Source organism: Trematomus bernacchii, unplaced genomic scaffold, assembly GCF_902827165.1.
Source record: "Trematomus bernacchii unplaced genomic scaffold, fTreBer1.1, whole genome shotgun sequence".
NCBI lineage: Eukaryota > Metazoa > Chordata > Actinopteri > Perciformes > Nototheniidae > Trematomus > Trematomus bernacchii.
Window position 1 is genome coordinate 225,146 of NW_022987528.1, and position 24,268 is coordinate 249,413.

Consider the following 24,268-nt stretch of genomic DNA (forward strand, 5'->3'; position numbering starts at 1 on the left):
TATACAGTCTTGTATTGCAAAGATGCAAAGTGTGGAGAGAGTGGAAGGTTCCAGGCCTCTCTGTTGGCCTTCCCTGTACGGAGCTCTGCACCTGCTGTGCAGAATGTCCAAATGTGTCCCCTAACGCTTCTAGTATCTATATACTTCACCTCTCACAGAATTATTTGATGATTTGTATACTGTACTTTGAATTAAAGGGCCCATGTCATGCTTTTCTGGTTATTCCCCGTCCCCTTGTGTGTTATGAAGGTTTTTTCTGCATGTAAACGGTCTGCATAGTCACAAACCCTCAAAGTACACCCTGTAGGGAGTAAAACTCTAACACAGAAAAGACCTGTCTATGCTGCCCCAGAACGCCTCGTTGGAGATTTCTCTTTTTCCATTGTTTGCTTCCTGGGTTCTGTGACGTGTGAACACCCAAATCAACAACAAATGACCGGATTGGCCCAAATGGACCAATCCGCGGAGCACCTCCCACACCAGGATCCCTTGGCTAACTAACAGGGAGTCCCCATTGACTTGCATAGAGCTCCCCTGGTTGGTAATAGACGAGTTGGGATGGCGGAGAAATGCTCTCCACAGACCCATTCTCACAGCGTTATAAACCTTTTTCTTACTCAATATCAAGCCACACTTATTGTTTTTACTTCGGCTGTGAGTGTTTGTGTGTGCTCAGGATGAGTTTCGCTTCTTCTCGCTGTATCGCCGACCCGGAAACCTGTCCCGCTCCTCGCAGCAGCTTCGCAGCAACGAGCCCTCGCAACGTCCCGACCAATCAGAGCACACTGGGCTCACAGGGAGGGGGCGGGCAGGAGCTCCAACAAGCCGTTTAGGACAGAGAGTGAATATCTGGTGAATACACATACTATACAGAGATGCTGTATAAGAAACCAATGTGAGTTTGGAAAATTGCACAATTTAAATCTATTCTAGTATACCTCAACAATGGAAATATGATCAGTAGAAATGGCCATGACATGGGACCTTTAAGGTTCCAGTTTCAATAAAACCTGTACTATTTACACCTATGTTTTAGAGGCTTGCCATTTAGAACTAATACACTTTATTTTATTGGGTTACTCTTATTCTGACTATTTGGTGATGTAGTTCAGCCACCTGGTATTTCCCTCTCCAAATATGATGACCATCAGAGTGAGCATGCTTAACTTATAGGCTGTTATGCCACTTACCCCCACTCGGAATGTGACTGTATCAGAGAAGAGGTAGGCCTATGTCTAAAGAAATCTCATTTGCAATAGAAATGTACCAGATATTTCCATACAACTACTGGCTAGTGTTCAATAGCACCCTAGACAATTCAGTAATGGTATATTTTTTTAGGGATTTCTGTTTTCTGATAAATGAGAGAAAAGTGATGGAGTCATGTTCCTATCACCAAAAAGTACAATTTCCGTCTAAACTAAAGCTAAGTTTACAGGACTAAAATTCAGTATTTCTTTAGTTAAATAATTGTCTGACTATTTGGTGATGTAGGACAGCCACCTGGTTCATACCTCAGCAAATCTGAAGAGGAAAAGAGTGATAATTCTCAAGTTATGGGCTTTTTTGTCACCTTTCCCATATTTGTAAACATCTAGTCTCAAATCATCAGGGATTGTTTCTGTGCAAATGGAGCCCCGAGTATTGAGAACCATAAATGAACACACTTTTCAGAAATATCTGTTTTTATTGGTCTCATCTAATATTATACTATTTTGAGATACAGGATTAGTGATTTTCATGATCTGTAAGCTGTAATCATCACAATTAAAACAAACAAGGCTTGAAATATGTCACTTTATGCATATTTTTAATTAAATGACAGAAAAAAAGTTCTATGATATAGTAATTATTTGAGAAGCACCTGTAGATTCAGCTTTAGCATATAACCAGATGGCAAAGAAGCAGTTAAGTAACTAAGTATTAAGTAAGTGTAACAGCATATTCAAGATACAGGGTAGGTATGGAATTGAAGGTGGGAGTAATTGACGTTAACTCTAAATATAACTAGTGATTAGCAAACAAAACGACCTTGCTGTCGTCTAAAAGTAAGCTAGCAAGTTAATATTCTGTTCCATAAATTCAATTGGCTTTTGATTCATCCTCACATTAATGTTACTGTACCTTTGTCACGTTTCCCCTCCTCTTTCATGTTCTTCTCTTCCCTGGGCACCAGATAGCTTTGTTAGTTTCCCACATGGTGATGGCTAATTATGATCAGCTAGTTAGCGTCTTTTTCCCCGAGTCACCGCAGGTCAAGTGTCAGTCCAGAGAAAACCCCCTGCCCCCCTGGGGCACTTCAACTGACCTGACTAGGGGGGGGGGGGGGGAGCCCCATAGTTTATTGGCGCTGTACGCAATGTAGGCGTAGTTCTGTTAAGATAAGATAACAAGATGTACTTTATTGATTCCAAATTGGGAAATTGTTGTGTTATTAAATATCATTAATAGTATGAATTTTTGTTTTTCTTCCTCACAATTTTCGGCTCCCCCCATGGATGGATGTGCCCTTAGCATTCGTCTATACTGCTAGATGCCAAGGACCGGCCCTATGTCCAAACCAATGAGTGTACCCAGACAAGCCATGATACCTTTGAGAGGAGTCCAGGTCACGTGCCCTTTGAATCAGGGTCAAGTCTCAAGTCCTTTAAGACTCTAATTTTGCAGACCCTATCCCTCCGTAGTCTTTCAAGTAGGAGGAGAAATGCCAGCGTTCTCCTCCGGTTTACAGACACTGTGTAATTATATAGAATAATTATGATGATGAATGCATTTTTTTACCACTAAAATACAGCAACACATCTTTGATTCATGTCGTTTATAACTGGACTATTACAATTATTATTAACTTTGTCTGTACAAAGTAGCCTGTCCAGGAAACATGCCCAAATCAACAGAAATTATGTATACATTTTGTTTTATGTTAAACCCAAGTTCAAACCAAAGTTATTCAATACAAGTCCTTCCAAACAAGTCCAAGTGCAGATTCTGCGGAGTGTGTGTGTCTGAGTTATATCATGAGGCATGTTATCAGATCACAGCAGTGATAAACAGCAGATCGTATTTATTCAAAGAATGCAATACTTTTTACATCAATGTTATTTTTAAATAGGAAAAACATATCAGACAACATAACGTACACCAACTGAATAATGATCTCCCATAGTACCCAATTATCAGAGAAAACTTCTTGTGCTTTTTTTTTTTTTTAAAGTCGCCACAAGATCATTTATCTGTATTTGGATTACTTTCACGTCACTGAAGCATCTCTCTGCTCGAGTGCAGACAAAAAAAAGCACAAGAAATGTCCATTCATTTCTTCGCAGAGTACCATGCAGACGAGCCACGCTAACTTTGGTTGCTAAATACAGCAAAACAGACTTTATGCAACGATGGAAAATAAGAAGACTTCACATATTAAAAACGGTACCATCCTTCTTCTCCGTAACGAGCAGTGTTACGACTTTCACTCGTGAGATATGAGCTGAGTTCAAAGTGCCAAACACAGGTAGTTCAAACCTCCTTCTAATGGATCAGGAAGTCAAACACTTTCAGGACAACAACTGAGGTTTACACGCGGAGTGGATGTTGGACCGAGGAGTGGTTTTAATTGATAGACATGGATTGTGGACAGTTATAAGAGCACTAATTGATTAGTTCTATGAACTCTGCACTAAACCTCAATTTATTTGTCTTAAACTCTTTCTAACACTTGTCTTAATGATATGGTCGACAGGTGACATGATAATTAATTATTTAGAACAAAATGTGAACAAAGCTTCAAATCTTTCTGGATATTTTACTTCTGGACAATAAGTGACTGAACATCCGGAGCATGAGACGACGGACATAATGTTTTTCTCTTCTTGTTAATTATTATGGGACATCCCAAACTCATCCATATAAAATACTGATTGTTTCCCATTTCAAGGTTTTTTTTTTTATCCTTTTTGTGTGTGTTTTGGACAAATGGTATCCTACAAAAACTTGTGTAAAAAGCTTTAGAAATACCCTGAAAGGTGAGCCTTCTTTGCACGACATGTTTTGATAATATCTCTAGTTTCTGTGGATTAAATACTGAAAAACACAAAAGTGAATGTTCTGTCATTCCCATTATGTAATTGATGTGAGAAATGCTCATTATGTTTGTGATGTCAAATCAATACTTTGTTCACGTTCTGTCAATTAATCAACAGGTTGAACAATCACCAACATAAAGTGTGCAGTTCAGGTCATTTGTCCAGGTGAGAATAAACCCCATTTCGTATTTACTGATATAAGAAAATGGACGATACTTGGGTCTGCAACTAATGGTTATTTTCATTATCAATTATTCCATTTATCACCTTACACATAATCAAGTCTGTGATAAAAACAAAGTGAAAAGTGTCCCAGAGATTATTACTACTTACAGAGTTTCAAAAATATTGCTTGGACAAACACATTTGAAGACATCACCTTGGACTCTTGGAGGATTTATAAAGGGCCACTTTTCACTATTTTTTGACTTTTTAATAATGGAAAATGAAAATATTGTTTAGTTGCGGCCAAAACTACACTGGTGCAGATTTTCAGCTATTTGTGGGTTTTTAAATGAGTCCTAATTGTATAACCGAAAAAGTCAAAAAACCTTGTCTGGGACCAAAGGAGCACGAATACTCTGTTTATACTGTGTAGGCTTGCTCAGTTCATGTGTGCACACTGTAGTTTGATTGACTTTACCCAGATATCTCTGCGCTGGATCTCCCATCTTTACACTAGTTAGATAATAAAGCAGACAATATGTTAAATGTAAGTAACCTGCTCGCATTCTTGATACTTTAATGCTTCTTTCGTTTAGTTTCATGCGTTTGGCTGAGAAGGGGCTGATTCCAGCACAACTGGCTTCGAGAGAAGGAAAAAAAAAAAAATCGGACTTTTCAACGCAGCGACATCCACAATCACAGACCTGAACACCAGAGCTGAGCCTTTAATGTACGACAGCGTGCAAGCGGAAACACAACTTCTCAACTTCAATACATTAGTGCCAGCGGCGGAGGGTAGGAATATGGCTTTTTGGGGGGAGGGAAGGGGAGGGGATTGAAAACTGAAAAAAACCAAAACATTTCATATTTTACTTTCAACCTCCGTCCTCGTCGACCATCCATTCACACTTAAGGCCATCTCTATTATTTCCACAAAGGACAGACACCCACTTAAATAATCATAAAAACAAATGTGTGAGCAATTCACCAGTGAGGACAACAAACAAACAAACAAACAAACAAACAAACAAAACGTCCATATTATAGAACATAATCCTGTACAATGTCTCTGATCAAAAACGAGAAAAAAATTAATCAGTCTGTCGCCGGACACGATTCATCAGGAAGGCATCGCGAGAGCTATTATAGCAACTGTAAACAGCAAGAAAAGACGGGTGTCTTCATTCCCTTTAGAAACAACAAGCAGACACCTTCCCTGACCCCCCCTTTGTTTTTATTTGATAGCTTGTGTCTTTCTCCTAAAATATGCTTTCCATATCGAGCTACTTAATCGTACATCTTCCCACAGTCATCACTCACAATCCTGGAAACTAAAAATCAACTCCAAATGTTTTCTTCGCTTGCAATGAGACATCATCAGTTAATCAATGCTACAATAAAGTGCTAAAGCAATGGCACGACTTCATTTCATAAACCCAAGAAATAAAAGAAAAATATAATTTAATGTTCAGCTTTTTAACCGACGTGCCTCGTTGCAAAGTCAAAGATGCTTTTTGTGCATCTGGGGTTGATTTTTAGTTCGATACATGTGGCTGGATCAAAGTAACTAAACGAGGGAAAGTTATTTTATTTCAGAAATGATGACAGAAAATGTGAGAAAGAAAATAGGGTGCGGGTCAAAAAACGACCCTTTTAAATAATCAGCTATCAATAAATAAGAACACAGACAGATCGAGTCTGAGGCCGAGAAAAGGTGCAGTCCAACAAATACAAAATAAATCCCAAAAGAGAGGAAAGGTTTCTGCTTTCAATTTGCTGTTGGTGTGTCTTTGTTGCTGTTATGGAGACATTCACTGAGAGAGAAGAGTTCAGATTGGTTGAGAGCGGGAAGCAGGAAGAGACATCACACCCTGAGGAGGTCTTCATCGCTGTCTTCCTCGTCCCGCTTCCTGTTTGCTGCCGTGTTGTTACCGTGATTAACGCCTGAGGAGCGAGGTTTGCTGCTCTTCTTCTTCCTGTCCTCGTCCTCCAGGAGGCCCACCAGGTCCTCGTCGCTCTCCTCCTGGAGTCAAACACATCGGAGAGGGGGGTTTAGTGAATAACATTTTCAAAAGATGGCACAGACACACAGAGACACGTTATAGAAATGTAAATACAGAGAAAGGTCACACGAATCAGAATCTTTTTTTGTGTCCCAGGCAGAGGTTGCGTTAGACTTTTTCGTTGCCCGTCATTTTGATGGACAGGATCGTACAATTTCCGTCAATATACGTTATCACCCCGTCGGTCTGTACACAACTCTGACGGGGGGGGGGGCGCACACTCACTCGTGAACTGTTAGCGCCGTGTCATGCATGCCCACTGCACCTCGCGGGCATTCATCATCATAATGATTCTATATAATTTGCACAGTGCCTGTAAACCGGAGGAGAACGCTGGCATTTCTCCTCCTACTTGAAAGACTACGGAGGGATAGGGTCTGCAAATGAGTTTCTTTTGGGGATTGACTGGATGCTCTGAACGTTCCACTTCCTGCTCGGCGCAGTGCAAAGCCTCGCGTCACGTCGAAAATAGACCAGCCGCCTATTTTTAGCGGAGCCCAGCGCCGAGACGCTTCTGGGACGCTTCGAGATTTGTCTTCGAAGATGAGATGCGCTATATAAATTACATTTATTATTATTATAGCCGTAACGCGACGCGTCTGGTGGAATAACACCCATTGACTAGAGTGGCCTCGATCGCGGTGAACGCCGCGGCGCAGCCGTAACGAGGCCGTAACGAGGCCGTAACGAGGCCGTAACTTGGCGCAGACGGAGCCGGTGGAATCTAGGGGTGAGAACTTCGACACCACCATGATGTGCAATATAAATACCATCATTACAAAACACTCTCTGCGCAATATTATTATTATTAATAATGTTCTATAATAACGTGCAATTACGTATCTGCCACTATGTTTTTTTGCACTACTAAATACTGTTAATATTTACATTAATGATGTGTATGTTTCCTGTAGATATTGAATTGCTCTTTTTACTGCACTGTTAATGTACAGTTGTATTATTATGCTGCTGTGTTTATTGTATCGTACATTTCCTTTGGGATGAATAAAGTCTTATCTTATCTGTTACAGAGACTGAGCTCCAGGTAGATCCTCTGTCTGGTTTTGAAGAGCAGGTAGAAACACCTGGACAGATGTTGTGTCTCACCTGCAGGAAGGGGCTGCGACTGGCTGCAGAGACGCGGGACAGAGAGGAGGATTTGACCCGGACCCCCGGGACGCTCAGCACCTCGTCCTCGCTGTCGTCGTCGTCGTCCTGCTCGTCCAGGGAGAACGAGCGCAGGCCGTCCGTGTTCACCGGCTTTGTTTTGATGTGCCCGTTACCGTGGCTACTCTTCCCCCGCTGTGAAGATGAGGAGGTAGAGGGAGGGCCTTCGAGCTCCTCCATCAGCCACTCCATCTCCTCCTCTCCAACTTCCTCGTCAATGTTCACCTGAGGATTACAAGTTGGTTCAAGATTCAAGGCTTTTATTGTCATTTGTACACAGCTACAGGGTAGTTATGACGATGAACATCTGAGGTCACAGGCTCCTCCCACAGTGCAACACAATGAAACAGATAAAGTCAATTCACAGAAGAAGTTCTGTCTTCATTCAAAACAAAGGCCAATAACCATCCAACAATTACTTTCTAGAATAATTGATAAGTTGTTTGGTCTATAAGATGTCAGAAAAAAGAGAGGGATGTCCATCACAGATTGTTATGGTGTGTCGTGTCTTTTTTTTTGCAGCAGCAAACCAAGCCCCCAGGAAGTGCGCCGGACTCTGAGGAAAATATTCGTTGTGGCCAAACGGCGGTACTACACTTCCGTATCAGTCGCTGGGCCCGGAAAGACTTTTTCCCATTGACTTACATTGGGAAAGAGACGTCTGTAAATCGTTGGATAATTTTTTTTTAACTAAATAAACTACCCAGTATGAACGTTTGTATTAGCCCTTATTAAAAACATTCGGTCCTCAAGTTGTAAAATGTGCTAATAACGTTATTCTGAGAGTTATTTTCCTCGGTATTATGAACGCGCATCTAACCCACGGGACCGCGCCGCCCGGCACGTTCATGTGACGTGTTCAGTACTACATGAGTTGTACCTTTACCCATGGATGCACAATAAGAACGGATTATATGATTATATGAATACTTTCGTGACGTTTCTCTCTCTCAAAAGTTGGGCCATTTTGTCTTCATGCGCCAATGAGCAACTCTCATAGGAATGAACGCGGCCCCGCCTCCCACGCTGTATCCACTTCTTATTATACATCCATGCAGCAAACTCACAAAGATATCAATTGAATATGATATAAACATTTCAAATTCAGATTGTTATAAATAATTAGTTCAACCTACCTTGGAATATTTATAGGAGACTTGGTTCACTCTCCTGCAGCAGCCAGCTACTTTCTGGATCACCAGCTCTCTGTTGGGAGGAAATAACAAGACAGACGTATGTGAAGATTCTGCCAACATCTTTCAATGTTTCTGCGTTTGTCCCATGCTCCTGGTCTCACCTCCTCTCCCTCTTGTGCAGCAGGAGTCCCAGCAGGCACACGGTGAGACTGAGCAGCAGGGCGCTCAGCATCAGACTCATCGTCTGGCTGCGTCTGGTGATCACTGGAGTCACACTGTCGTCGTCGTCGTAGGACTTTGCATCAATAGTTCTGCGAGAAAATGAAGAAGGCGAAGATATGTATACAGAAGATTCGTAGGAGTATAGGGTATTTGCTGCATGTATGTATATGTAGGCTGCACAACAAGGGGTCAACAATGTGACACAATTAATAATGTAATCTAATTATTAATCTAATATGTATATATTTTCATTTGAATTCATTTCTTATTTGATAGTTATTTTATAATTTTTATTTTTATCTTTGATTTTATTAATCTGTGCTGTCCTGTTTTTCATCCTTACCCTGTTGCTGTTAAACTACTGAATTAATAAAAGTGAGAGACAGACAGGTGAGAGACAGACAGGTGAGAGACAGACAGGTGGAGACAGAGAGAGAGACAGGTGGAGACAGAGAAAGAGAGACAGGTGAAAGAGACACAGGTGAGAGACAGAGAGAGAGACAGGTGAGAGACAGAGAGAGAGACAGAGGTGAGAGACAGAGAGAGAGACAGGTGGAGACAGACAGATGGAGACAGAGAGAGAGACAGGTGGAGACAGAGAGAGAGACAGGTGGAGACAGAGAGAGACAGAGAGAGAGACAGGTGGAGACAGAGAAAGAGAGACAGGTGAAAGAGACACAGGTGAGAGACAGAGAGAGAGACAGGTGAGAGACAGAGAGAGAGAGAGAGGTGAGAGACAGAGAGAGAGACAGGTGGAGACAGAGAGAGAGAGAGAGGTGAGAGACAGAGAGAGAGACAGGTGAGAGACAGAGAGAGAGAGAGAGAGGTGAGAGACAGAGAGAGAGACAGGTGAGAGACAGAGAGAGAGAGAGAGAGAGGTGAGAGACAGAGAGAGAGACAGGTGGAGACAGAGAAAGAGAGACAGGTGAAAGAGACACAGGTGGAGACAGGTGAGAGACAGAGAGAGAGACAGGTGAGAGACAGAGAGAGAGACAGGTGGAGCTAATGCCTGCTCAGAATTCTACCAGCAGATTCATTTAAATTATGCCGTGATTAAACGCCATCATGTTCCAAACCACTTCAAGGATTGTTTCTGAAACAGTATGGAGCTCAAAGGCTTTCTCTCTTGCCGGTTATACCACAAGGTGAGTTCCTTTATATTTCCTGCTTCTTCACACACATGCTCTCCAGTACAGGTTAGCTCTGAGTGTTAGCGATGCTAATGTAAACACCGACCATATTACGTTCAAAACACGTCAGGCATTGTTTCTGATAGCAAAGTTTCTGATAGGCCCGTGGGTGTAAAGCCCGCCCACATTTCAGATATCACGTCATATCGACAGCAAATCTGGATCAGCTCCGTTGTACCCCCGTTTTTAGAGATTTGGGTACGGAGGAAAAGAGAGGGTTTTATTTTCTGACGCTGCGTGAGTTCCCTGACACACCGGGGACACATCTTTATGTATAAAAGACATCAATAAGTGCATTTTGCATGATAGGTCCCCTTTAACTCACGTGAGCCCACACACAGCGTCCGTGTGCCACACAAACAGATACTGGCACTCGTCCGTCTCCAGCATGAACTCTGGGATGCCGACGCCTGCCGACGGGTTGCAGTGGAACATGATGGTGGACGACACCATTTTGGTTTTCTCACGTCCACAGGCCGACTCCGAGGGCACCATCACGTCCAGGTTCCCTCCTGTAGAGACGATAAGACATGAAGCTATTGTTAAATGAATTCGATATTTATGTTATAACTGCAAATAGGATAACAAGAGATGCAACGAGAGGAGATTGCATTATTCCACTCAGGAAAGGTTCTTTCAGTCAGTCTTCATTTTCTGTTAAAGCTGCTCAGCGATGGAACTAAATCCTACCTACAATCAGAGACCAGACTACATTCAGTTTACTTAAAGGTCACCTATCATGCTATTTTTAGGCAATAGCATAGGTCTCAGATATATAAAAATATATAAAAAACATGTCTATGAAGTGTTTTGCTCAAAATACCAAACAGATCACCCATTCTAGCCATGCCTCATATCCCTCTATTTCACTTCCTGTTTCAAAAGTGCTGATTTGGGGTATAAAACTTTAAAAAAATGTATTAAATAAAAAGGAGGGGGCTGAGCTCATGCGGGACCCGGCAGCTACTGTCTAAACTAAATACTGCCGTGATGAAACGCCATATCATGGATTATCAAGGATTGTTTCTGAAACAGTATGGAGCTCAAAGGCTTTCTCTCTTGCCGGTTATACCACAAGGTGAGTTCCTTTTTATTTCCTGCTTCTTCACACACATGCTCTCCAGTACAGGTTAGCTCTGAGTGTTAGCGATGCTAATGTAAACACCGACCATATTACGTCCAAAACAGTCTGGCATTGTTTCTGATAGCAACGTTTCTGATAGGGCCGTGGGTCCACATTTCAGATATTACGTCATATCGGACGCAAATCTGGATCAGCTCCGTTGTAGCCCCGTTTTAGAGATTTGGGTACGGAGGAAAAGAGAGAGGGTTTTATTTTCTGACGCTGCGTGAGTTCCCCGACACACCGGGGACACATGTTTATGTATAAAAGACATCACAAAGTGCATTTTGCATGATAGGTCCCCTTTAAGTCCCAACTCAAAACATGGTTAGTGAGGAATCAGCTCTGCCAACACTGACACAATCTGCTCCTTACAACCCACTGCCTGTGTTTTAACATGTTCTTTTGTTTTGTTTTGTTTATTGTTCTGTTTTTCATTAAGTATTCCAGAAATGTATGTTGCATGTTTTTATTTGATGGTATTTACTTGTTTAAAATGAAATGTGTCTTTAGGTTGAATTACAAAATCTGTCCAGGGATTATAGATGAAAAATAACGTCTTGCCTAACTCTGGCACATTTACAGAAATGTTGATTAATGTGCACTGTCCCTGTTAAATAAATGAATACATAAATAACTAGGATCAACACATGTTCCTGATATGATAAGTCAGTGACTAAATTACCTTTGATGTAGTACTTGGCCTTGCTGGAGGATCCGATCCTGCGTCTGTACGTCGCGTTGAGTTTGACCTGACAGATGTTTGCTCCGATGCAGGCGGAGAGCGAGGGGTTGGTGATCCCGGACAGCTGGATCTGGTACACGTAGCGGTCGCCGTTCGGACGGATGTCTCCGGACGCCTCGTGTTGGCTGAGGGGAGCAGGGGGAGAGAGAGGGTGTAAAGCAGGAGTGCATACACTTTTCCCTTGGAGAGACAAAACGGAGACTTTCTCTTGTTTCTTTATCTCTGATGTATTCTATTGCATTTTGAATGTATTTTTAAATTGTATGCTTGTATGAAATTATTTTTTGTAAGTGTTATTGAGTACTTGGAAAATCCCTATTTTTATTATTATTATTATCATATATTTATTATACCTTTTTTATCTCACAAAAAAATATGTATTTTATAATTTATTTTATCCTAGCTTTTCAAACATTTTTTTTTATCTCCTGAAAAAACAGCAGAAGACAGCGCTTTATATTATATATATTTAAAAAATATATATAAGTTACTGTTTTTGCAAGAAAATATAGTGGGCCAAATCTAATCCAATTTTGGGCCGCCCTGGTGTAAACAGACCAACACCAAAATCTTATTTCTGCAACAAGGTGGGACATATGTACATACACACTACATGAAGAAGGGTGTACAGAGATCAGCATTAAAGGTCCCCTATTATACTGTTTTTCATCAATATATAATAGCTCTCAGATATATACAGAACCTGTCTCTGATTGGCTGAAACACCAAACAGATCATTGCAGCATCCCATAATCCCCTCTGTTTCAGCCCTGTTTCAAAAGTGCTGATTCTCTATCTGTTACTTTAGATGAAAATAAGGAGCCCCTCCCCACGCCCCTCTGAGAGAGATTTGGTTACAAAGAACTCAATGGTGCTCTAGGAGGAGATTCAGGTGATATGGTGGGGGGGGGGGGGTTACCTTGGTTGCTGATTGGCTAATGGTTACACAAGCCAAAACATCGTTATGACATCAAGTGGCCAAAATCTGATCAGCTCATTTTCAGACAGGTTTTTATAGAAATGGATCAGGACAAAAAGAGAGAGAATCTTTGTTCCTGAAACTTTCAGAGTCTCTTTACACAGAGGGGACACATGGTGATGAAGAAGAGACATGAAGAAGAGGGGACACATGTTGATGTAGAAGAGACATGAAGAAGAGGGGACACATGTTGATGAAGAAGAGACATGAAGAAGAGGGGACACATGTTGATGTAGAAGAGACATGAAGAAGAGGGGACACATGTTGATGAAGAAGAGACATGAAGAAGAGGGGGACACATGTTGATGAAGAAGAGACATGAAGAAGAGGGGACACATGTTGATGTAGAAGAGACATGAAGAAGAGGGGACACATGTTGATGTAGAAGAGACATGGAGAAGAGGGGACACATGTTGATGTAGAAGAGACATCAACAAGTGCATTTTAGGTGGACGGCTGCTCTCACCTGAAGTAGAGCGCTCCGAGGCTGAGGCTGGCTCCCGTGTCGGGGACCTTGATCGTCCCGTTCACCATCTCCACCTCATGCTGCTTCACCGCACACGCCGAGCGAGTCTCCCAGCCAATCACAAACTCACAGGAGGCCTTATCAACACTGATAGCACAGAAACAGATAGCATCAATAATCATAAAGGTTTAACAGAAGAAGGCTCGTGCTTGGTGGCAGATTGAGTAGTTCAGGATCTTTGTGAATTTAAAACCAAAGGAAGAAAAAGCTAATGCTGTGAAACTGTCAGGTTTAAAGTTAAAACAAGTAATATTGTATTTGGTCAAGTAAAAAAAGCCTTTGAAAATATACATTTGACTGCTTTCATCTCAATCTAAACATGGAGATATAGAAACAAAAACATTACTTAAGAGAGCTGAAGAAAGACAATCAGACATTTCTTAACTACAAAACGTATTTATCAACAAAGACAAAGTGTGTTATGTTTGGCAATGCACGCCAAAGTAAGCTTAAACCAGAGTTTAACATTCTGTTCTGTCATTAACAGGCAGAGTTAGCAAGTGCAAGCGAGTGTAGTTCATTGTCCATCACAGCGTCATGTGAAGGTGCAATGACGCAGATTGTGAATATGTAACAAATCTCATCCTGCTTGTTTCATTTTTTTTTAATATATACCCCTTTAGTTTAGTTATGATTCAATCTAATGAAATAACATCTTAAAGCTTGTTTTCTAACAGATCCAAGCTCTTTAATGTGGAATCCAAAATGATCTTTTCACAAACCAGCTGTTTTTACTGTGTGTTTCTGTGTACCTGATGAGGGTGGGCTGTCCCACAGTGGAGCCGCAGCTCAGCTGGATCGTAGTCTTCGCCTTCACGCCGTTTCCACACACATCGTCTCCCGCTGAGTAACTCACTGAGATCTTTCCATCTGCAGAGGTAGTTTGAGATTATGATCAGGACATTTTCTGATATACACAAAAAAAACAGTAATAATAAAACAGCAGCTACAACTATAGAGGTAGAGGTAGAAGCTTACGACACTAGGAAAGGTAGGTAAGGTAAGACCTGCAAAGGTTAAGTGTATAGGCTTTTTGCACTACTTTTTATTTTGAATTTTGTATTTTATTATATATGTTACATTGTTGGAGGAGCTCAGGTCAGAAGAATTTCATTGCCATTTCTACACTGTAGTTATGTGACAATAAAACCTTTGAATCTTGAATCTATAGTAATTTAAAGGTCACCTATCATGCTATTGTTAGGCAATAGCATAGGTCTCAGATATATAAAAAACATGTCTATGAAGTGTTTTGCTCAAAGTACCAAACAGATCACCCATTCTAGCCATGCCTCATATCCCTCTATTTCACTTCCTGTTTCAAAAGTGCTGATTTTATGTATAAAGCTTTAAAAAGAAAAAAAGAAATTGAGTATAAAAAAAGGAGGGTGCTGAGTTCATGCGGGACCCGGCAGCTACTGTCTAAACTAAATACTGCCGTGATGAAACGCCATATCATGGATTATCAAGGGTTATTTCTGAAACAGTATGGAGCTCAAAGGCTTTCTCTCTTGCCGGTTATACCACAAGGTGAGTTCCTTTTTATTTCCTGCTTCTTCACACACATGCTCTCCAGTACAGGTTAGCTCCGAGTGTTAGCCATGCTAATGTAAACAAAGACCATATTACGTCCAAAACAGTCGGGCATTGTTTCTGATGGCAACGTTTCTGATAGGGCCGTGGGTCCACATTTCAGATATTACGTCATATCGGACGCAAATCTGGATCAGCTCCGTTGCAGCCCCGTTTTTAGAGATTTGGGTACGGAGGAAAAGAGAGAGGGTTTTATTTTCTGACGCTGCGCGAGTTCCCCGACACACCGGGGACACATCTTTATGTGTAAAAGACATCAAAAAGTGCATTTTGCATGATAGGTCCCCTTTAAAACTAACTGAAACTAAAATAAAAAACTTCCAATTAAATATTTTCAATCCTTTACATTTGTATTGCCAAAATTAGTAATTGATTTGTGGATCTTTTACAGATATTCCCTTATGACCTTAGTTACCCACCAGTGTATGTCATCTGCTGGGTGTAAACCTTCCCCAGAGTGTGTGTGGCTCCTGCTGCGGTGCGCCGGCACACAGTGGCTCCTTCTGGACATCCTGTGAGCCCGCCGTGGATCCCCTGACACAGGTTGATGTAGTACCTGAGGAACACACAGGAGAGAGGTACGGTACGTTTATTTATATAGCACATTTTCAGGAGGCAATTCAAAGTGCTTTACATCGTCATTAACACTTAATAAGAAGACAACAGAAAGAAACACAATAAATACACATCATGGAATAACAGGTTCATAAAAAACATGCATAAAAGAGATGGTTTAAAAACAACATTGTAAATACAGTAGGTGCTAAAACAAGTTAAAAGACTTCTGGGTAGTTATGTGAGTGATACAAGTGATTTTCATTTAGGAGCAGTTGGGTTGAACACGATAACAAAGGGTTTAAAAGAAGAAAGAATTTAGGCGAATTATCACAGATGAGTGAGGGGGGTACTAGGCGACCAGCTAAAGGGGTACACGAGACACAAAAGGTTGGGAACCACTCTAAACTAATGTAATCTTGTGCGATCAGACGTACGAGTCTCCGTGGTGGCTGAACCTCCAGGGCTCGGTGAGGGAGGAGAGGGTCCGCAGGTCGAAGGTTTGATGCTGACTGACCAGCTTACACTCCATCTTCACGGGAGGACACACAGCGCTGGTGCGCCACTGGAAGGTGGCCGAACATCCCGCCGTCTCTGAGAGCAGCCGAGGAGAGCCGTGGCCCTCCGACTGATCGCAGCTGAACAGGATGGAGGACTGACGCTTTCCAGAGGCTGCAGGATTCAAAGATTCAAAGGTTTTATTGCCATATGCTCAAAGCTACAGCGTAGAAATGGCAATGAAATTCTTCTGATCCGAGCTCCTCCAACAATGCAACATATATAATACAATACAAAATAAAAAGTAGTGCAAAAAGTCAATAGAATATGATGTGTACAAGAACAGAATATGAAACTAAATAATGTAAATTAAGACCAAATTAAATACGGTTTATTGCGGTGATAACTATTTATATAAATTAGTTTATTGCAAGATGACGAACAGGAATGTTTATCGGGGCGCTTAGCAGAGCTCAGGTGTTTAGCAGAGACTGCAGGAGAGACAGAACAGGCAGCATGTCACTCAGAAAGGAGAGAAGGAATGGGGATTTTAATAAAATGGAACTCAAAAAAGCATTTTGAGAATGTTTAAACAAATGAGAAAAAGGTAGAGGTTTTCTTATTTAGTATCATAAATGTGCACAGATGTTTAACACAGTCAGAGAAACTTATCATTTTAAAGTGGACCTATCATGCTATATTTGAATAATATATTGTAGGGCCATACCTATATAAGGCATATTTATACTTTTTTTTTTTAAATACCAAACAGATCATGCATTTTAGCCATGCCTCATTTTGCTCAATTTGACAATTTTTAGATCTGTTTTAGCAAGGGCAGATTCTGTGAGAACAGCACCATCTACAGGCCTGGCATATGTACTACAGCGTCTCCAGCGCTTTCGAACGGCAATGGCCGTGGCTGTCTCCTCCTGATTGGTGGAGTTGGCCCAATAGCCGTAGCGCCACCGTCCTGTCGTCAGGACAGTGTTCAAATCTGGATCAGTTTTTATCAGATCTGTTGCAGCCCCTTTTTTAGAGATTTGGGTATGGAGGAAAATAGAGAGGGTTGTGTTTTCTGACACTTGGTGAGTTCCCTGGAACACCGGGGACACATATTCATGTATAAAAGACGTACAAAAGTGCATTTTGCATGATAGGTCCCCTTTAAGTTAAAACAACTATTGACATTTTCAAATGTGCTACCTGCTCTGTTAAACTCTTCTGACTAACTGTATCACATCTTAAGACCTAAACCTCAAAAGTAAGTAATTTGTTGGATTATTAAAAGGATAAGTGGATTAAAGGTTGCTACCCTTGCTAGATGGGAAGAAGTACTAGTGGGTTAAGCCCTTTCTTGCAGTGAAATGTCATGTCTTCTTACTCAATGTTCATCAGCTATCAACAACGCCCATTTAAAATGGCTCTTATAAAGACACACCATGTGTTTTGGAAAATGCTTAATTAAAGATTAAATCTGTTTTCTGAGTTTTTTCTTACATAAAAACTAGTCAACAAATATAAGATAAATAAAAGTAACAGTAATGAGTGGTCACCTGCGTTGCAGAACCCCCACTTCTTGTCCGTGTCGTAGTTGGCTGTCGTTGCGCACCACATCCTGCCGTCAGACCGTCCATCTTTGGTGCACTCGGTGTACAAATTCTTCATGAAGGTGAAGGGGAACAAACACACGTCGCCGTCATCTGTCACTATAAGAACACAAACAAACAATTAAAATACAAATGCTTTCAAAAAATGATGATGTTATTTAATTATTATGGTGTATTTGGCTCAAAGGCTCCACATTTACTTTGTGGTTGAACAGCAACTTCGCTAAAAGCTATTTATACCCTTACGGTATGCTTTTTTCTTCAATGGCACTTGATTTTCTAGATCTGTTCCTGAGCTGAGTGGCTGCCGTGCACACATTGAATACGCTTGGACTTGACGTTTAAAAGCTTTTTTTTTTTAAATGGCAGCATTACATTTTCAATATTTAAACAAGTTGCATGGACTATTTTCTTCCAAAGTGGCTAACAAAGACTGTAAAGAAAATATCACATCTATACTAAACTACAAATCTCAGCAGACTGAAATATTACTGAAGCTTTTACAAATACAGAATAAGATTTATACCTTTATATTATTAAAGAAAGATAAAAGGATTGAAGACAGATCTTTTTTAATAGGGTTTAAATATGTGAGGAGGTTAACCTGCTAAGACCAAAGCCTGTTTTTCAGGCCTCAGGCTCGAAAATGACATTCCCAGAACAAATGACTATATCTTCACTTCTAAAAGGGGTAAATTCATAATCTTTTTTTCTCAAAGCAATGATAAACCTGTGAGTTGGATGTAGAAGAGTCAGAATCAATATAGAATTGTTTTATTTTAAAGTAAATTCAGATTGAACATAGTAAAGAAATGTAAATTATAGTGTCCGTCCAAAAATAAACCATTACTTATAGTGAAAACTACCCTTGAATGATGGGATAGTAGACTAAAAGCTTTAGGAATCCAAACTATAACATATAAGAAGTACCCTGTATCAAGATTGATGCAAAACAAGTGACATTTGACCTTTTTAGAGAGGTTTAGAAAAAAGAACCCACCTTTGGGGTCATTTGGGTGTATTTGGGTGGATGTGGGTGTATTTGCCGTTTCTCTGGAACCCATTGATCGATTTTGATGATTGACATCTCTTTTGAACCGTTAGAGCCAATAGAATCGAAGGGGAGGTTCCACATACACACACACGTTACCATTGAGGAGTGAGTGTGACGCGCACGCAGTCGAAAGCTATGTTACCCTCTGAAAACCGAAACCTAGGCTCAAACTAGTAAATATGAAGATGGATTATCAGAAATCATTTCAAAGTGACACAGACACATTGGATTAACGTATGGATTAACCTTCAGCAGTTTCTTATTGTTTTGATGCCATTGAACACGACTTTTGATCAGAAAACAATAGCTAAAGTAAGAATATCTCTGTTTCCTCCGTGAAGCTACGTGTTGTGATGTCTGTTTTTGCTTCCCCTGTCGCGAGTTCTGATCGCTCAGTGGTGATACTTATAAGTCTGGAATCTGTGGAATCTCAGCTTGTGTTTATTGTATATCTTGTTTGTGCAGATCTGATAAGTAATAAGGGTATTTTACCTTGAGTTCTGTGCTAACTGTGTTAGCATGTTATCGCTCAGGGCTAATTCAGAGCCTTTGTTATTACCCTTGTGTTTCATTTAGCTAAAAATTGTTCATGTTGTCTGATAGCTGAGTTTCTTCCCGTTAAGTGGGTATGACACATTCATAGTTTATTAAATGTTAAGAAGCCCTCAGACGCTGTTTCTTGCAAGATGTTGCATAACAGGTTAAGTAAAGCAGACGTACCTGGTGGGCATGGATCCCCCCCTCCGTACTGCATCAGCACAGCCTCCTCATCGTGTTTGAAGTCCATGGTCATGGCCTTGCTGATCCCAAAAGACGAGGCGGACTGATCTGAACCAGAACCAGACACCCTGCAGACGGCACTCTGCTTACAGGCCGGCTCGGTCACTGAGCCGCAGACGTTGATGTGGTAAATGCTGGAGTTCACAGGTACCTGACATACAGAGAATTCACTTTACTACCTTATCATATCTATAGAGGTACACCTAAAGGCAATATGAGGGAACACACATGAATAACTGGAGTTCATTTTGTCTGACTTGACCTTCACGGCAGGGTTTCCGCTAGGATTCTTTCTTGCCGGTCAAATGTCCGGAAATAATGTAATTTACCGGACAAATTTGAAACTTACCGGTCATGTTTCAATAATAATAATAAGAATTGTGTAGCAGAGTTTCCGTTAGCAGGTAATTACCGGACTATGACCGGATATGCTGATGTTTAAAACTCAGTTAATGGGGCTCATTTTTATATTGCTTCAGTTTATAATCGTATCAGATCGAAAAGTTCAGATTCATTTTTCAAAAAATGATGCGCAGAGCTGCGTGTCTCCGTCAGACTCAGCAGCTGATCTGATCTCTCTCTCTCGCGCGTCCGGTTATACTTCACTCGCGTTTATGTCCATATCGATCAGATCCAGCTCTCCTGATCGGCCTTTATAGAGAGCACCGATCAAACTATTAAGAGTGAATATCGGCCGATAATGACCGGCGGCCGATCGATCGGAGCATCCCTAATTATTACCGGACATTTTGACTGGCAGGTTTTGAATTTACCGGTTTTTAATAAATGTTACCAGCTAAAAAACGGTAATTACCGGCTAACGGAAACCCTGCTTCACGGATAGAAAATATGTTATCTACAATAAAAGTATGAACTGAAGGCTTATAAGGGCAATTTAAAGTAAATAAATGGGGGAGGGGAGTAATGTACAAATACAAAATGTAAACTCAGAATTTTCATAATTGTTTGGGATTACAAATGTAAAAACTGACGATTTTAGTGAAAATAATTCAAATATACTCAGAGATTATAAACTCATACAATTGAAAGAGAAAACTCTGAACTCTCTAATAATCTAAGATAAAGAATATATTCATGTACAGCTCAAGTCAGATATATTTTCGATGAGGCTCACCTGGACTTGGCCAGAGAGGATGGAGAGGTCGAAGGTGAACTGCAGCTGGGAGTCAGTGAGCTGGCAGCCGCTGGTGTCGGTGTGTATGGCGTCCGAACACACCAGAGGGGTCGCCCACTCGAACAGATACACACACTGCTGCAGCCTCAGCATCCGAGGAGAGCCCTGGATGAGATGTGAGAGGATAGGTATGGAAGTTAAGAAATGCATTGAAATTGTTTAAAAAACATCGTCAGAGAAGTAAAAAGACCTGTGCATGTGTAGGTAATATCATCTTCTGTTAAAAGGATTATAAATACAACATTTTGATAACGAATGGAAACGTTGATAATAAAGCCAAAATATTGAGATTAAAATCAAAATGTTTTAAATTAAAAAACTGGAATAATGAGATAAGTCTACATTTTTAGAATTAAGTCGTATTTCAAAAATAATGTCAAAATGTAAAAAATGAACGACTTGAGAATAATTTAATCAAAGTGTTTCTGAAAGTTTAACACAACATTTTTTTGGAGAGCCCTGGATAAAGATATAAAAGGATAGGTATGTAAGTTAAGAAATGCATTAAAATTGTTTTAAAAAAATCGTATAAAAAGTGGATTTTGCATAATAGGTGACCTTTAACTCAAATGTTTTTCTCCAAATGCCAAATAATTAAAATAATCTCCCTCCTCTCACCACCCCCCCCCCCTTTCTTCCTGTCTCCCCAGTGTCAGACTGACCAGCTCCAGGCCTCTCTGGCAGGTGAAGATGATGGTGGAGGTGTAGTTCTGAGCAGGATCAGCTGCACACGGCGTGGAGCTGCTGTACGTGATGGACACTTCTCCTGAAGCGCTGTTGATCTCAGGACCGCTGGTCGTCCGCCCGATGTCCTTCAGGAGACAGAAAGACAGAAAGAGAGCGTTAACGAGAGAAGAGGAAAAAGGAAATGTTAGTGAAAGAGACAGGAAAGAAAACACAACACACATTGAGAGAGAGGACAAGAAGGGTCGAAAAAGAGGGAAACGAAAAGACACACTTTTTGTAACTCTAGTTGTGTTTCCATTAGGGCTGCTCGATTATGGCAAAAATCATAATCTCGATTATTTGGGTCTATAATTGATATCACGATTATTAAAAATGATTATCCATTTACTTTGAAAACATCAATTTATTGGAGAAAAATAATTTGAACAGTATGTTTTTAACAGTTGATTACCCTGAACTTTAAGTATAATTCAACTGAAAAACCAAAAAAAAAAATGTATAGAAAAAAAGAAAAGTAATAATAATAATAATAAAAATAATCGTTTCGTTGCAAGCCATAATCGTAATTGCGATTAAAATACGATTAATTGAGCAGCCCTAGTTTCCATTATGTTTCTAATTAATCAATAAAGTTCTATCTGATCTTATCTTATTGAGGTTTTTTTTAACAGCACCTCTAAGTGCGTCATGTGACCCCGAAAAATAAACACTTATGTGGAAAAAAAAGTGAAATCTAGAAATACCTGAAGTTGAATTAGAGTCAAATATTTGTTGAGGTTTCTTGTAGCCCCTTAAGTAAAACAATCTACCCAAACTGTATGCTAGATAAAAGAATAAAATTAAGAAAGAACAGCCAGAACTTTTAAACCCTCCATATCATATTTAAATAGCGTAAAGAGTCTAATTGTGCGCCTTGTTGGTATTTTTTTTAATTATTTTTTTTACCTTTATTTAACCAAGATAGGTCTCATTGAGTTTAAACATCTATTTTTCAAGAGAACCCTGGCCCAAGAATGGTAACAGCATAGTTACAGACACACAATCACAACACAGTCATACACTAAGTTTAGCCAAAGCATTTACAGACACAGCGGCTGCTTCAAGGTCATTTAGAGTCGCTTTGAGTTTTTTTAAAGAAACCAGCTCTCTGATTATGTAAGGGTACAGTATAGTTGTGTTTGTCAGTGTCTCACCACAGGGGGTCCATTATCAGGATCTGAGCAGACGGCAGCTCCGGGGGGGCAGGTGACCCCGGGGATCGGGTTCAGAGGCTGACAGATGTTGATGTAGAAGTCTGGAGATCCGTCGTCTTGGCCCACGGTGTCATCTGAAAGGACAGAATTGGGAGAGAGGGAACATGGAAACAGGAAGTCAACTCCCTTATTTAAAGACAGCGTGGAAGAATCACAAGACAAGAGATTTTAAAATATATATAAAAAGGGTTTAAAGGTTAAAGATCAGCGCATAGGAGTCTCAGATCCAAAGACATGGATTTGGGGGTCGTAAATGCAGACCAATTTACTGTAGGACATATTCGCTTTCCTAAGGAGCTTTTTCATCAATCTGCTGAGCAACTTAAATCAATGCAACGTAACAATTCGCTTGCTATCGATTCTGCAAACACAGTACAGTTTGCTTAAGGTAGACGAGTGTGATGATGCTTTCAATTGAATGTCTTTGACACCGCTAGCAAACCCTTGTTGCTATATTATATTTCCTGTAAAGACTGTGTTTTCTTCGACGGAGGAAAATCTGGAAGCTTCCAACAGCACTCAGCTTTAACAATGCTCCGAGAGGTCGCTCTCCACGTCTCTGTATAGAAGCAGCGAAGGTCAACAGTCTCAGAGGAGAGCGACTCGCATGCATTTACATGAACAAAAAGGCGAGAGAAAGTTGCTGAACTGAACAGACAAACGGAGTGTGACTTATTTCTCTGCACAGGGAGCCATTTTCTCCATTATATATATCTTCACATAGTTGTTGTTTTCTCACAGTGATGAAAACCTTGGCCCACCGACCTGTTGCTGTGTAGTATCCGCTGACATGAATTAGAGGAGTCAGGTCGATAAGAGCGGAGCCGTTCTGGACTGAACACTTTACCTGGAAGATGAAAATATTTGTCAGTGCTACATTCTTGAAGAGAACAGTAAAAGCTTGTTTGCCTCACACAGCCAGACTTAAACAGTTTGTAACAATTTGTATTCCACACAATGGCAGCAGGAAGTTTTCTTTGACTATTTTTCTCTTCTTGAACAATCCCACGCCTTCGACAGCGCCACATAATTGAACGCTGCATTCCTTTGATTATCCTTGAGAAGCTGATTATAGTCCACCTGCACACACTGTACACTCAACAGAAATTCAATTTGCCCGGTGAATTATCCAATTTAATAAATATAAAAGGATGAACTTCTTTACAGTATCTTGTAATTATCATTCTGTTGGGTTTGATGTCATGACTTCACATACATTTTATTTTATTTACCGATGAAAGGACTTTCTATGTTGAATATAAATGATTACCAGAATTGGATTACTTATGAAAAAAACGATTTAGTTTCTCTACTTTAAAGAGTCCTCTCCTGCTGATGTTCAGGTGTATATCAGTATGTAGTGTCTCTACTTTAAAGAGTCCTCTCCTGCTGATGTTCAGGTGTATATCAGTATGTAGTGTCTCTACTTTAAAGAGTCCTCTCCTGCTGATGTTCAGGTGTATATCAGTATGTAGTGTCTCTACTTTAAAGAGTCCTCTCCTGCTGATGTTCAGGTGTATATCAGTATGTAGTGTCTCTACTTTAAAGAGTCCTCTCCTGCTGATGTTCAGGTGTATATCAGCATGTAGTGTCTCTACTTTAAAGAGTCCTCTCCTGCTGATGTTCAGGTGTATATCAGCATGTAGTG

At 40.5% G+C, this 24,268-nt stretch overlaps 1 protein-coding gene across 1 annotated transcript in view; it reads right to left on the bottom strand.

Moving 5' to 3' along the window:
• Positions 1-3,047: 3,047 nt before the first annotated feature.
• Positions 3,048-24,268, bottom strand: part of igf2r (insulin-like growth factor 2 receptor) — a 75,150-nt gene continuing 53,929 nt past the window's right edge. The window contains exons 36-51 of the mRNA XM_034121145.1: positions 23,386-23,467; positions 22,561-22,694; positions 21,343-21,492; positions 20,621-20,785; positions 19,426-19,636; positions 17,598-17,750; positions 15,981-16,215; positions 15,408-15,544; positions 14,148-14,265; positions 13,336-13,482; positions 11,831-12,015; positions 10,348-10,534; positions 8,772-8,921; positions 8,611-8,680; positions 7,415-7,699; positions 3,048-6,267 (exon numbers count right to left, since the gene is read on the bottom strand). Of these exons, the coding sequence (XP_033977036.1) occupies positions 6,109-6,267; positions 7,415-7,699; positions 8,611-8,680; positions 8,772-8,921; positions 10,348-10,534; positions 11,831-12,015; positions 13,336-13,482; positions 14,148-14,265; positions 15,408-15,544; positions 15,981-16,215; positions 17,598-17,750; positions 19,426-19,636; positions 20,621-20,785; positions 21,343-21,492; positions 22,561-22,694; positions 23,386-23,467 (2,568 nt within the window). The 3' untranslated portion in view covers positions 3,048-6,108. The remainder of the gene's footprint in view (positions 6,268-7,414; positions 7,700-8,610; positions 8,681-8,771; positions 8,922-10,347; positions 10,535-11,830; positions 12,016-13,335; positions 13,483-14,147; positions 14,266-15,407; positions 15,545-15,980; positions 16,216-17,597; positions 17,751-19,425; positions 19,637-20,620; positions 20,786-21,342; positions 21,493-22,560; positions 22,695-23,385; positions 23,468-24,268) is intronic.